Source organism: Accipiter gentilis, chromosome Z (genome assembly GCF_929443795.1).
Source record: "Accipiter gentilis chromosome Z, bAccGen1.1, whole genome shotgun sequence".
Taxonomy (NCBI): Eukaryota; Metazoa; Chordata; class Aves; order Accipitriformes; family Accipitridae; genus Astur; species Astur gentilis.
This window is the reverse complement of record NC_064919.1, coordinates 31,349,326-31,362,365: the sequence shown is the minus strand read 5'-3', so window position 1 is coordinate 31,362,365 and position 13,040 is coordinate 31,349,326. Positions and strand designations below refer to the sequence as shown.

The window sequence follows — 13,040 nt, the reverse complement described above, 5'->3', positions numbered from 1 at the left end:
AATCTACCCTCTTTTAGTTTAAACCCATTACCCTGTGTCCTATCACAGCAAGCCCTACTAAAAAGTCTGTCACCATCTTTCTTATAAGCCCCCTTTAAGCAATAAAAGGCCACAATAAGGTCTCCCCAGATCCTTCTCCAGGCTGAACAACCCCAAATCTCTCAGCCTTTCCTCTTAGGAGAGGTGTTCCATCCCTCTGATCACTTTTGTGGTACTCCTCTGGACCTGCTCCAACAGGTCCATGTCTTTCTTGTACTGAGGACTCCAGAGCTGGACGCAATACTCCAGGTGGGGTTTCACCAGAGCGGAGTAGAGGGGTAGAATCACCTTCCTCAACCTGCTGGCCATGCTTCTTCTTGTGCAGCCCAGGATATGGTTGGACTTCACCTGACTGCCATGACTTTTCAAATATCACGGACAGTGGCTTTGCAACTACATCAGTCAATTCCCTCAGGACTCTGGGATGCACCTCGTCAGATGCCATAGACTTATGTATGTTCAGGTTCCTCAGGTGGCCACAAACCTGATCTTCTCTTACAGTGTGAGGGACTTTGCTCCCCCAGTCCCTGCCTTGACGTCCATCCACTCAAGAGGTGTGGGAAGAGATTGCCAGTGAAGACTGAGGCAAAAAAAATGTTAAGTACCTCAGCCTTCTCCTCGTCCGTTGTTACCAGTTTGCCGGTTGTGTTCACTGGGTTGTATACTTTCTTTAGCCTTCCTTTTCTAGCTGACATACCTATAGAAGCCCTTTATGTCCCTTGCCAAGTTCAGCTCCAGCTATACCTTGGCCTTCCTGACCCCACCCCTACACAACCAGGCACTGTCCCTATACTCTTCCCAGGATACCTGTCCTGCTTCCTTGTGCATTTCCTTCTTGCTTTTTAGTTTGACCAGCAGGTCTCCACTCATCCATGCCTGTCTCTTGCCTTCCTTTCCTGATTTCTTACACTTAGGGAGCAAGAACTCTCGTGCTCTGTGAAAAGCATCCTTAAAGATTTGCCAGCTCTATTCTGTTCCTTTGTCCCTGAGGGCAGTTTACCAGGGGGTCCTATTGACTAACTCATTGAACAGATGGAATTTTGCTTTCCTACAATTCAGGGTCCTGACTTTACTCTTCATCTGACCCATATCCCTCAGGACTGTGAGCTCCACCAGTGCATGATCACTGCAGCCTGGGCTGCCTCCAATCTTGATCTCTCTGATTAGCTCACTTGCGTTGGTGACCATCAGGTCCAGTATCGCATCCCCTCTGATAGGGCTGTCTATTACCTGCCATAAGAAGTTAACCTCAACGCACTCCGGAAGTCTCCTGGATTGCCTACAGCTCGCTGTGCTACTTTTCCAGAAGATGTTGCGGTGGTTGTAGTCACCCAGCAGAATGAGAACCTGTGTGCCTGATGCCTCCTGTAGCTGGAGTAAGAAGGCTTACAATAGTCTCCCCTTGACTGGGTGGCCTGTAGTAAACACCATCCACAACATTCCCTTTGTTTCCCCAGTTTGTAATTCTTACCCATAAGTTTTCAACCTGCTCATGGCTGTTCTTCAGAAAAGGCTCTTCACAATCTATCCATTTCTTGATGTAGAGGGCAATCCCTTCACCCCCTTCCTCACCTGCCCCTTCTGAACAGCCTGTTCGGCTGCACTCCAGTCTTGAGATTCGTCCCACTACGTTTTGGTAATGGCAACTAATGTTGTAGCTTTCTAGAAGCATGGTGGTTTCCAACTCCTCCTGTTTGTTGCCCATGCTGCATGCATTGGTGTAGAGGCACTTCAGCTGGGCTGTCAGCCATGTCACCTTCTTAGAGGAACACACCTTAATTCCTTTGAGGTATGTCACCAGTGTTCCCCTGTTGGCTCTTGTGCTCCAGTGTACCCAGTATGTCTCAGAGCAATAGGCTGAGGGCCCTCGCTAGTATCCCATCCCTCTAACCTTGGTGTGTTGTCTCACAGCTTGTCATGGGCAAGTCTGATATTATCCCCTTCCCCCTTCAAGTCTCCGTTAAAGGTCTGCCAGTGAGCCCCACTAGCTTGTGAGCTAAGAGCCTCTTGCCCCTTTGAGAAAGGTGAATCCCACCCAACGCCTGGTGCTCTGTAGACAATCTCATTATCGAAAAACCTGAAATTGTGGCAGTGACACCAGGCACAGAGCCATGTATTAATAGACTGGGTCCATCTGTTTCTTCCAGTGTCGCTGCCCACAACTGGAAGGAGAGAGGAAAAAACTACCTGTGCTCCAGATTCCTTTACCAACCATCCCAAGGCCCTGAAGTCTCTTTTGATTGCCCTTGGACTATGTGTTGTGACTTCATTGCCACCCACATGGAAGAGCAATAATAGGTAATAGTCCGAGGGCTGTACCAGGCTATGAAGTTTCCTACTGATGTCCTTAACCCAGGCCCCAGGGAGGCAGCAGACTTCCCTAAGAGGTGGGTCTGTCTGGCATATTGGACCCTCTGTTCCCCTCAGAAGGGAGGCACCTACAACTATAACCCATCTTTTCTTCCTTGTGGCGGTGGTCATGATACAGGCTTTAGGTCTTTCTGACCTTGGCAACACCTCTGCTGTAAATGGACCATCATTCACATCATCCATTAACTGACCTTCTACATCCAAAGCCTCATACCTGTTGTACAGAGGCACTTGGCAAGGCGAGGTAGGCAAGGAGGTGGCTTGTCTGCCACCCTGAGCATGGACTTCCCTCCATCCACTCCTTTCCTTTAAGCTACTGCCTTCTGCCTGGCAGGGGGAGGATACAGGATCCCCTTGATCTTGTTTTTTTTCTGGTGGCTGTTTCTGTTTCTGTCTAAGGGAGGGCGGAGTATGGTTCCACCAGCCTATCTCTTTCTCAAACTCCCTGATGCTTTTTAACCTTTCTACTTCCTCTTGTAGCTATGCCACCAGGCTAGGCAGATCATCCACTTAATCATACCTCACACAGCTGTTCCCACTACTGCCATCTATTACGAGAAAAAGGCTCTGGCACACCCTGTGTTCACATTTCAACAAAAGATGAAGGCATCAGGAGGTCCTGCAAGTGAAATAGTAATGAGGAGGTAAGACTGCACAACAATGAAATGAATGAAGGGATGGATTTCAGGCTGACCTCATGGTAAGCACGTATAGGTGCAAAATACCCTCATGACAGACTGATCAGATGCCTCTAGGCAAGGGAATCAGAACACAAAATAGTATCATGTGTTTTACACTTTGAAGGGCTAGCTTCCACAGCTAAGAGTAGTCATAAACCAGGCTGATTGTGAGGAAATGCTTCAACCAAGGATCGTGAGTAAAACCTGAGAACTGTCCAATAACTTAACTCTTCAAGCTTAAGGAACAAGATATACACAGTTACCAAAACTCTTCAAAATCTTACGTTGATTGGAAAACCATCTTCATTAAGGAAAGGATTAGAAAACAATAATGGATTATAAACTCAGTGTCCTAAACAGGGGGAGAAGGGGAAGAGAGCCTTATGACAGTGAGTAAAAATCACATGTGAACAACAGCATTAAACGTAACTTTGTCAGTAGTTTGCAGATGGTAATGGTCAGCAAGATGGTAAGTAAATAGAAGTAGGTTTCTAGCAAAGGAAGCAGGTTTGCATGATAACTTAAGTGTGGTTAAATAACATGAACATTTATTCAGCTAGATACTTTGAGAGAAAACACTGATTGCATTTGCAGGATGTCAGGAGAGGTCCTAGAAAAAAAGAAAATTGATCACCAGCTAATGGATAGGACATGAATTCTAATTGCAATACCATGGGCTTAAGAAGTTTATGTGAGCTTTGCAGGAGCCATAGGAGAACGATCATTATCACAGGAAGCTGGTATATGAATTAATAGACTGTATCAAGAGGCCAGAGTCAGCACTAGTTTTGACGAATGTATGGCAGAAGAGCAGTGAAAGAATCTTATGCTCCAGAAAACACACACTGGAGAAGTTCAGTCATTTAGCTACCTTATCATAGAGCAAGTAATGGGAAGACTTAAAATAAGTACCACCAGGAAATATGGTTTAGAAAACTTTGGAGTAACAACATGGAAAGGGACTACAACTGGCAAAAGGACATTAAGGGCTGGCATCCGGATGTCCGAAATTGCAAAATATAAATTTCATTGTCACCTTTTCCTCTTGAAGTTGTTCTCTGGATTAATAACAAATATCACTATACTGTTGCAAGAATTAAGTGAAATACTTTAAAAGAAAAAGTTGTATTCCAAGACTTACAAGAATTTAAGGGAAAATTTAAGCCTACATATATCTGAAGCATGTGCCATTAACGCTTCAATGTTTGAAAATATCTATAGGACTACTATACCAGAGAATACACAGATCAAATAACAAAAGGGACAACAGGAGCTGAACTGAATTTCCAAAGCAGGTGTGTTCCAGTTCAAGGCAGACCTCTGTATTACAGGGACATCCCAACAACAACAGACTGATAGTCTCAAACTCTCCAGATGCCCTTCTGAGCCAAACCAGTTCAGCAACAAACTGGATCATTTTCTCTTCTTGCACCAGAGGAGTTATGGCTTATAAATGATATTTATGTTTTTCTAACAAATACTTACTTCAGTGAAAGACAATAGTCATGCTTGCTTGTTTGACTATTTCTTACAAGGTAGCTACATTCTTTACATAAACGTAACAGGTTTTCTGCATCTGTCCGACTGATTGCTCCATGATACCATCTAGGAAAAAGAACAGAGATTAATATACATAGATACTCCAACTCACACTCCTTTCACTAATTTGTTTCTTTAAGGTATGAATAATGGTTAATATCACATGGGTATCTTTAAGATCTAACATATTATGGATAAAAAGCACATTGCTTCCATTATCTGAACTTAACTTTACAACCTGTGGAGGCCTGTAGTTCCTGTCAGTTGAAGAAAAAAACTTAAATCAGAAGAGCATGCAACAGGATTGGTGTACATATTTATGTAAGAAATTCCCACTCAGAGCAACACATTATAATCTCTATCTTGCAAGCAGTAGATCCACAATATACACATTTACTCTATTTCATCCCTGTGATATATCAGTATTTCAACTGACATACAAAAGAACAAAAAGAAAACAAACAAAAGTAAACAAAAAGAAAATCACATCTGAATAATATGAGCAGTTAATTGTGGAAAAGATTTGCTAAAATAAGTCTTGGAGAAAGGAGAAAAGTGATAAAGTGTGAAGATCTATAACAAAGGCACTTGTTCTAAGCACAGCTGTGAAAACTTGGTGCGCTTTAAGTAAATATATGGTGGATTGCTGGTGGTGTGATCAATTCAGGGAAGAAAGGACATGGGGAGAAGAGAAGTGGGTCCTTTATACTAAACTGACCACTGCAAACAAAGAACCTCCCCAGCACATGCTGCTCTGTAACAGCAACTAAAATCTCGCAGTCCAGTAGTAAATGCTTTGACCCTTCCCTCAGGTTTCCCTGAGTGATGTAATGTGCCTGGCCCTGCACTGGGTCAGTCGCATCTCTGAGGAAAATCTCTCTCTTCCTGCAATTACCAGATGCCCTTTGAAGCACAATGTGACACTAACATGCCTGCCTAAGCAGGATAATGCATACATCAGAAGCGCTCTCTGTCTGTTATGACCAGCAGCTGTCACTGGCCTTGTGCAAAAAATGTCTTCTTCCTTTTGTTCTCATTTTATTTCTCTGCTGAACTTACTCTAAAGGAGATGTTCCAGCTAAAAGGTAAGTGAATAAAGACCAGACAGATCCCTTTGACAGAAGTCATGCTCCTTGTGCTCATGTCAGCTCCATCGTCAAATCTGACGAAGGTGCTAAACAAAAGTTGGTGCTCAAATTAAAAATTCATTGTGCCTGGTTACAACTAAAGTTGCGTTGCAGAAAGGTAAAAAGTATGTTATACTATTGTATATTCAAGACAGGCTAGAAAGGGAGGCCCTGACAGCTCCATCACTTCACAAATAAAATTGACACATAGATGCAAATGTTTCCAGGCAGTGTTCTCCCTATCTCACATTAGATATTTATTGCTAAAGGATATTTCTGAGCATGCAATTTAAAGACTAGCTTGTCTTCTGAGTGTAAGAGGAGAATATTAATACCAAGTGTAAACCCAAAAATGGATTTGGGAGAGTCTAAAAATTATTCCTATTAGCTAGAAATATTTTTTCATTCTTTTCTCCCCAAAAGGCCAAATAAAATCAAAATAAAATATGACCTAGCCAAAACCAGGGACATAGCCTGGACTCTGATATTCAGAGGGAGGTATTTCACATACTCTTCAGATCTGGTGTTCCCCAGTTGGCAGGGAGGTTCATGGAAAAAGAATGCAGGGCTGATTCCAGGAAGCAAAAGCTGCTTTTAAAACAGTTGGAAGAAAAACAGTGAAGTATGAAGACAACGGCTGATGGGAGAACATGTCATTCAGAAGTGATGCCTCGAAGTTGTTTTGGCTACAGCTGAGAGTAAACAGCAGTACCCAAAAGTGTAACTGCTTGTGAATCATATGCCCATTTAAATGGGACACTCAGATTGCTCCTATTCCAGCTAGCTAGCGAGATAAGCATAGTGCCATAATCAGCTTAAAGTTCCTGAATAATTTGCTGTTTCAACTGTATTGGGTCTGTTTGCTGTGGGTGTGTCTATTTTTTAAATGTCAGCATACAGGTATTTGTGCAGAAAGGTCAAAGATTCAAATGTCAATGATGTGGCCACAAAACAGTGAAATGACAAGTTGTGAAAGATACCAAAGCAAAAGCATGGGACATAAAAACCTGAAGACATACATGTCTTCTGAGATATCCTGGAAAACATAAGCACACAATCCAAACCTGAAAGCAAAATTCAAACATAATCACACATTTTGACCTTTATCGAGATCTCCTCCCAGGATTGAAAGCATCCTGATTGTGGTTTATAGAATGTTCTTCCTGAAGTCCCTTACTTTCTCAATGGTCAGGTTTCAGCCACTAAGTGGCCACAGCTCCACTGAAGACAGGACAGCTGCATCAATTATACAGTAAGTATAATCAGTTATTACAGCTCATATAATGCACAACACTACTCTGTTTCTGAATTGGTCAGAGCAAAACAGGAAGTCACCAGATCTTGTATACAAGGGTGGGAGGGATTCACTTTCAGTAAGACAATGGAAACAGCAGAACATACTTTCTTCTTTTCACTATTACTGAGTAAATGGAACAAATTCAATTAATTTCTCTGAGTCCATACGTTCACTAAGTTCATAGTTAGAGACTCCTTAATCACAAGCAACTAAAAGTATTTTCTTGATATATTATCACACCTTGGTATGTCTGCCTGTTTGGGACACTTCCTAACCTACCTATCCACTTGTCAGCTTGCATGCTTCCTTTCCTCTAGATCTTGTACTCCTTTCTACAAAAACAGACTCCATTTTTGTAGAGAGAGATGGAATGTTTTGGCATGTGCTGTGGAGAGGTCTCATGCTACTAAAAATTGAGCAGTTTGAATGATTATGGATATTCTAAGGTACAATAAATCTAAACTCTTCCATTTGCTGACACATTATTGTTAACCGTGCATTTATTTCAGGTTTGATCCTGCATAATGAAGAAACAAAAAGAATCTCGTGATTAACACTTGAATCTAAAGGAAGCAAAACTAGCTCTGCAGTTTTCAGTTGTTATTATCAGTTGCAGTTAAACATAACTGCAGTTACAATAAAAGACTATATTTATGAGGCAAGTTAATTAACAGATTCTCAACTCCCTGCAGTATTTTAAATATATTTTTTGGGGGTATAGTAAACAACGCCCCAATGGGGGGGTTGGGAACTACCCAAATCTGAGGACCAAATTTTACAGTCAAATTTGTAGCCTTTTAGGCATTTACCTAACAGCATCAGTGAGTGAGTTCACAACAGTGGTTGCTGCTTCCTCTGTTGGAGATAAGTATATAATCTGTCAATGAGCAGATGGTTCAAAGACTAAGGTTGATTAGATGGACTATAACACCATGAAAATGATATTATTCTCTGTTTCAAGCTTAAGTTTCCAAATATTGCATGTAAAAATAGAATGTCAAAGAAAAAGGAATTTCAGGAACTACCTTCTCTCAGACAGAATTGACAGAGGGGATTCTCTCCTACTGAGGATGTGAAGCGCAAAAGGATTGCTAATCCTTTCAATACTGTTTCCATTCAGGAACAAAGTATTCTCACAAAGAGCACACTCACACTCATGCTAAATTATGCCCTCCCTCTTCTGTGAAAATAAATTCTGCATCCAACTTAGAATAACAGTGTCTGGAGTGGGACTGCTCTCAGGGATTCAATACACAGCTTCCTTACTTTTTACTGTGTGAATCCATTGGCTTCTCAGTGCTCACAAATATCAGTGTTACCTGTGTAAACTGCTCCACAAGAAGATTTTTCTTTCTTTGTGTAAAACGGAATGCTGGCCCCTTCTATGAGGCTGCACCTTTGGCATGATACAGGAAACAGTGGGTCATTCCATCACACAAGCCAGTCCCTCCAAATGATTCAAGGAAAGGTAATGAGGCAGGACAGAGGCCACCCTTGCGGATACCAGATATTCACTCCAGGGAATTACCCCAGAACTTTAGTTTGGAGCTGACAAAACTGCCTCTAAATACCACCCTCAAATTTGACACCACCAGATTAGAAATAACAGTCTCTTTTGTGAAAGCTTTGTAAGTCATCTTATCAGTCTCTCCCTGGAGCAGTATTACAGCCAGATGCATGACACGTCTGAGGTACTGGAAACATGCTATGAAGCCACAAACATATGGAATTTGAGCAGCTTTAAAGCACAATTTGTATATATATGATATAGACCTGTTTTCTCTAGTGCAATGTAATCAACATGGTTGAAAGTGGAATAACTGCACATACTCAGCAGATAAAACTCACTGTTCCTGAGATGAATTTCCTGTTTAACACTGTTTTGACGCACAAAAAAGTTACTTACACTTTGCAGGATTAATAAGAAAAGTCTTTTGTGAGCACTAACAGGGGATGCTGAGGAGCGGGAGCTGGACAGCAGGGTCTGGGACACTTGCTGCTCCTGTAAGTGGGGAGGCAAAGAGCTAGAGAGCAATCACTCTGCTTACTTACATCTGTTTTTCCAGTTGAATAGTTGGATCTATTCTCTCTCCCAGGATCTCACAAAATTCTGGACTGCCATGTTTGATGGGTTTAAAGCCTCCTCCAGGTGCTCTTAACCGCCTGCGCTGGTCATTTGAGGGAGAAGGAGATGCTTGCCCTTTCTCACTTCCATTAAATTGGGCTGCAAGATACACAATAATTACTTCTCCAGGCAAGGTTAACAACGACCAAAATAGTTGTAGGACTTAGAGAGGTTTCACACTTCTCAGGGAGAATAAACATGCACCCACTACTGTTAAGATGTAGTGGTTTATCTACAAAGTTGTATATGTCATGTAAAGGTGTTTCTAACTATGCAAAATAGCCCTGAAACTCTCTTGCTTTTCCAGTAACAAAATCCACACTCTTCTAAACCTTGTTACAATAACTACTGCTTAACATTTGATACTTTCTTCCCCAAGAAGATGATACTGTTAAACAAGTAACAGTAACAAAGATAGGCTTTCAGTCACCTGCCATAATTACAATAACAAACGAGCATCAAGAACCCAGCTTGCCTCAGTTTATGTGGAATCATCCTAACGGTGATCCCGGTGCAAATCCCGACAGCCAACACCCATCTAGCCACGTCAGAAATACTGGCAAGCAGCAATGAATTAAAAGCATATCCACTTTTACAATGCTGGCACAAAGCTTTTGTCTTGAAACATTAGAGTACAAGTGATGAAAATGGAAAATGGCATTTGTTATTTTCTCTCACAAACTATATTATTCCAAGAAAAGCAAGACGCTTATTTTGTAAAGCTGTAATTTCTTAGACTACTGCAATATCTGTAGCAAAGCACAGATATTGCGTATCAGCATCCTCATTCTACACTTGCTACACTGCAGTTACAGATTGTACATATCTGTAATTTCAAAAAATTAAAGGACAGCATATTGGCAGAAACAGTGAAAGGAGCTACCCACACCACATTCCTGAATCTCACTGCCTTCTGTGGTTTGCTTCTTCATCAAAAATTAACACTCCCAGACTCAGATGGCTTATTGTTTTAAGGTCACCTAGTGGGGACCAGGCAGAAAAATTCACTGTATCAGCAGCCATCACAATGTGCACAAACATACACAGTGCAGTCATCTTCTCTGTGAGTTTCAACAGCAATATGAGAGAAAATGTTACAAGGACAATTAAAGGGGCTTCTTACAACAGCATGTTATAGATCTCATGCATTTAGAACTCAATTTATTCTAACACACAGCCAGTTAGGCATATGGCTGGTAGTGTTTACTGTTTTAAAGCAATGCTGTATAAGAGGAAGACAGCTGTAATGTTCAAAAAAATAGTGCATACAGAATAGAGATGTGTTGGATATGGAAAATGTTTTGGAGTATTTGTTTCTGTTATTTTAATACGCTTTCCTCATGGGGCTTAGGATACTCCCAAATTCCCCCTTTACTCAGAGGAATTAGGCACAAATTATCACAAAAATTGGGCAAATGTATTCAACCATATTCTGAAGTATGCATGGCAGAAATATGCTGGTTATTTCTTAAAATGGAAACTCAGATTTAACCTCTTTACTGGATAATGAAAGCTGATTAGCATAACAAGGAGAAACATTGCGTGTGTACACTTGCCAGTGACATATATGAACAGCACTATTATTTCAACTGTAAAAAAACCACCTGGATGTAATTTGGGAACTCTTTGAAAACTGGTGAACTTAATGTCAGCTTCTGACCAAGCAACGTCTTGCAAACACCAATAAATTCAGTTCACAAAACAAACATGAAACTCAGTTCTGATAGTAAACAGCAGTATCTTTACAACATGATGGTTAGAAGTAGGATCTGTTCTCCAAACAGCACCAAGTTAAATTTCAGATGCTTTTTGAATGTTTTCTTTGTCTGAAAACCTCAGACATGTCTCTGCACTCCTGCCCTATTTCTTTTTTTTTTATTATTTTTTTTTTATTTTTTTTTTTTTTTGTATGTTTGTGTGAATTAAATTGGTAGGCAGAATCAGTCTGAAAGGGATATCCAGGCAGATTAAACTGAAAAGAGTGATACCCCATCAGGCACCAACCCATACAATGTTGTTATCAGGGCTGAGTTTCGGTTGCTATAAAGCCCCTCTTAACTGAAGCTGTAGTATATACACTGAAGGTTCAGAAGCTCAATTCCATGCAGCTGGGAGTGTAAAGTTTTTTATTGCTATGGTACTTCTGTTTAAAGAGCCATTAAAATTATGGAACTGATGTCATACCTGACCCTTCCTCACTCTGCATGTGGCCTCTCTTCCACTGCCCTGTAGTTGGTGCCATACCCCTCTGATGGTGGCACACCAGAACTCCCCTGCTTCAAGTCCCCCAGGGTCCTAGGCACCAGCTTTCTGTGCAACAGCAGTTGCAGCCAGCAGACGTGACTAAGTTTGGCATCTACAGATCCTCCTTCAAGAAGTCTATGATCAGTGCTGAAAACTACTACCAGATGGCCCTCTTCATAACAGAGGGCCACTTATTTTGTAAAGCAATACCGAGATGGGCTCTACAGACTTCACATGCATTTCTTTTACCCAAAGGTTTGCTATGCCCACATGACAGCCTGGAAAGGCCTGATTTCTCCCACACTCAAATAGGAGCTAGTGTCAGCCCAACATTCATGAATGGGGTCTCTGATGTCGCTATCACCTTTTCTAGCCGGACTTATGTACCAGCAAGCTACTTTGTTCCTGTTACTTTGCCATCCTCAGGTCTTCTGGGCAAATCAGTTTGCCCAGCTCAGCAGAAGGTCTAATAAATCCTGCCCACTTCCATAAAAGCCATGAAAAACTCATTTCAGCTTCAGCTGTACAGCCTCCAATGAAACAAACCCAAATTTCTTTGTCAAAGAACTCGAGCTGCAACCAGTCAAAACTCCACACTCCAGCTCTGCTACACGGAGACACATCTTGCAGCATTGCAGTTAGCAGCAGAAGTCCCCGGGGAAGGCTAAACATAGCTTGCTCCACAACGTCAGTACAATACCAGCCCCAGCCCCAGTCCTGTACTTAGGAGACACAGTGCAGACACACTCCCCTCAACCTGAGCAGACTTCACAGCTTGTGCACGCTTCCAGTCTGGCACATCTCAAACTCCAGGTTGGAGAACATGCTTCAGCAATAAATCTTGAAATCATGGCAGAAGAACAAATGTTTTCCTTAAAAGACTCGCATGAGTAACTTCTTGGTAATTTTAGTGTTGTGTCCTGGTTTTGGCTGGCATAAAGTTAATTTTCTTCCTAGTACCTGGTATAGTGCTGTGTTTTGGATTCAGGAAGACAATAATGTTGATAACACACTGATGTTTTAGTTGTTGCTAAGCAGTGTTTATACAAAGTCAAGGACTCTTCAGCTTCTCATGCTGCCTTGCCAGCAGAGGCTGGGGACACAGAAGAACCTGGGAGGGGACACGTCAAGGACAGCTGACCCGAAGGAGCCAAAGGTGTATTCCATACTATATGACATCACACCCAGTACATAAACGGGGGGAGTTGGCCAGGGGACACCACGGCTCAGGGATTGGCTAGGCATCGATCAGTGGGTGGTGAGCAATTGTATTGTGCATCACTTGTTTTGTATATTCTGTTATTGTTGTTGTTATTGTTTTCCCTTCCTTTTCTGTCCTATTAAACTGTCTTTATCTCAACCCATGAGTTTTACCTTTTTTCCTGATTCTCTCCCCCATGCCATTTGTGGGGAGGGGGTGGGTGGGTTAGTGGTGGTGTGGGGAAGAGTGAGCAAGCGCCTGTATGGTGCTTAATCGCCAGCTGGGGTTACACGATGTTACTTGCCATTTTGGTTTGTTTTCTAGGCCTATCACCTGTCAAACCAAAACATTTGCTGCATAAGTCTCTTTGTGTCTGTACTTCACATCACAAAAGTCTGTTGCTCCCTTCAGATGAACT

General features: G+C 41.9%; 1 protein-coding gene across 2 annotated transcripts in view; it reads right to left on the bottom strand.

Moving 5' to 3' along the window:
- SHB (SH2 domain containing adaptor protein B) overlaps window positions 1–13,040 on the bottom strand; it is a 73,669-nt gene that overhangs the window by 15,530 nt on the left and 45,099 nt on the right. Inside the window, exons 4-6 of one of the 2 annotated variants that reach the window (XR_007505163.1) lie at window positions 9,105–9,276; window positions 6,857–6,991; window positions 4,604–4,694 (exon numbers count right to left, since the gene is read on the bottom strand). Coding sequence is in view for 1 of the 2 variants with exons in the window: in XM_049796367.1 (XP_049652324.1) it covers window positions 4,575–4,694; window positions 9,105–9,276 (292 nt within the window). In the remaining variant the exon portion in view is untranslated. Of the gene's footprint in view, window positions 1–4,574; window positions 4,695–6,856; window positions 6,992–9,104; window positions 9,277–13,040 lie in introns of those variants that run through there. The other variant, XM_049796367.1, reaches the window with a different exon arrangement.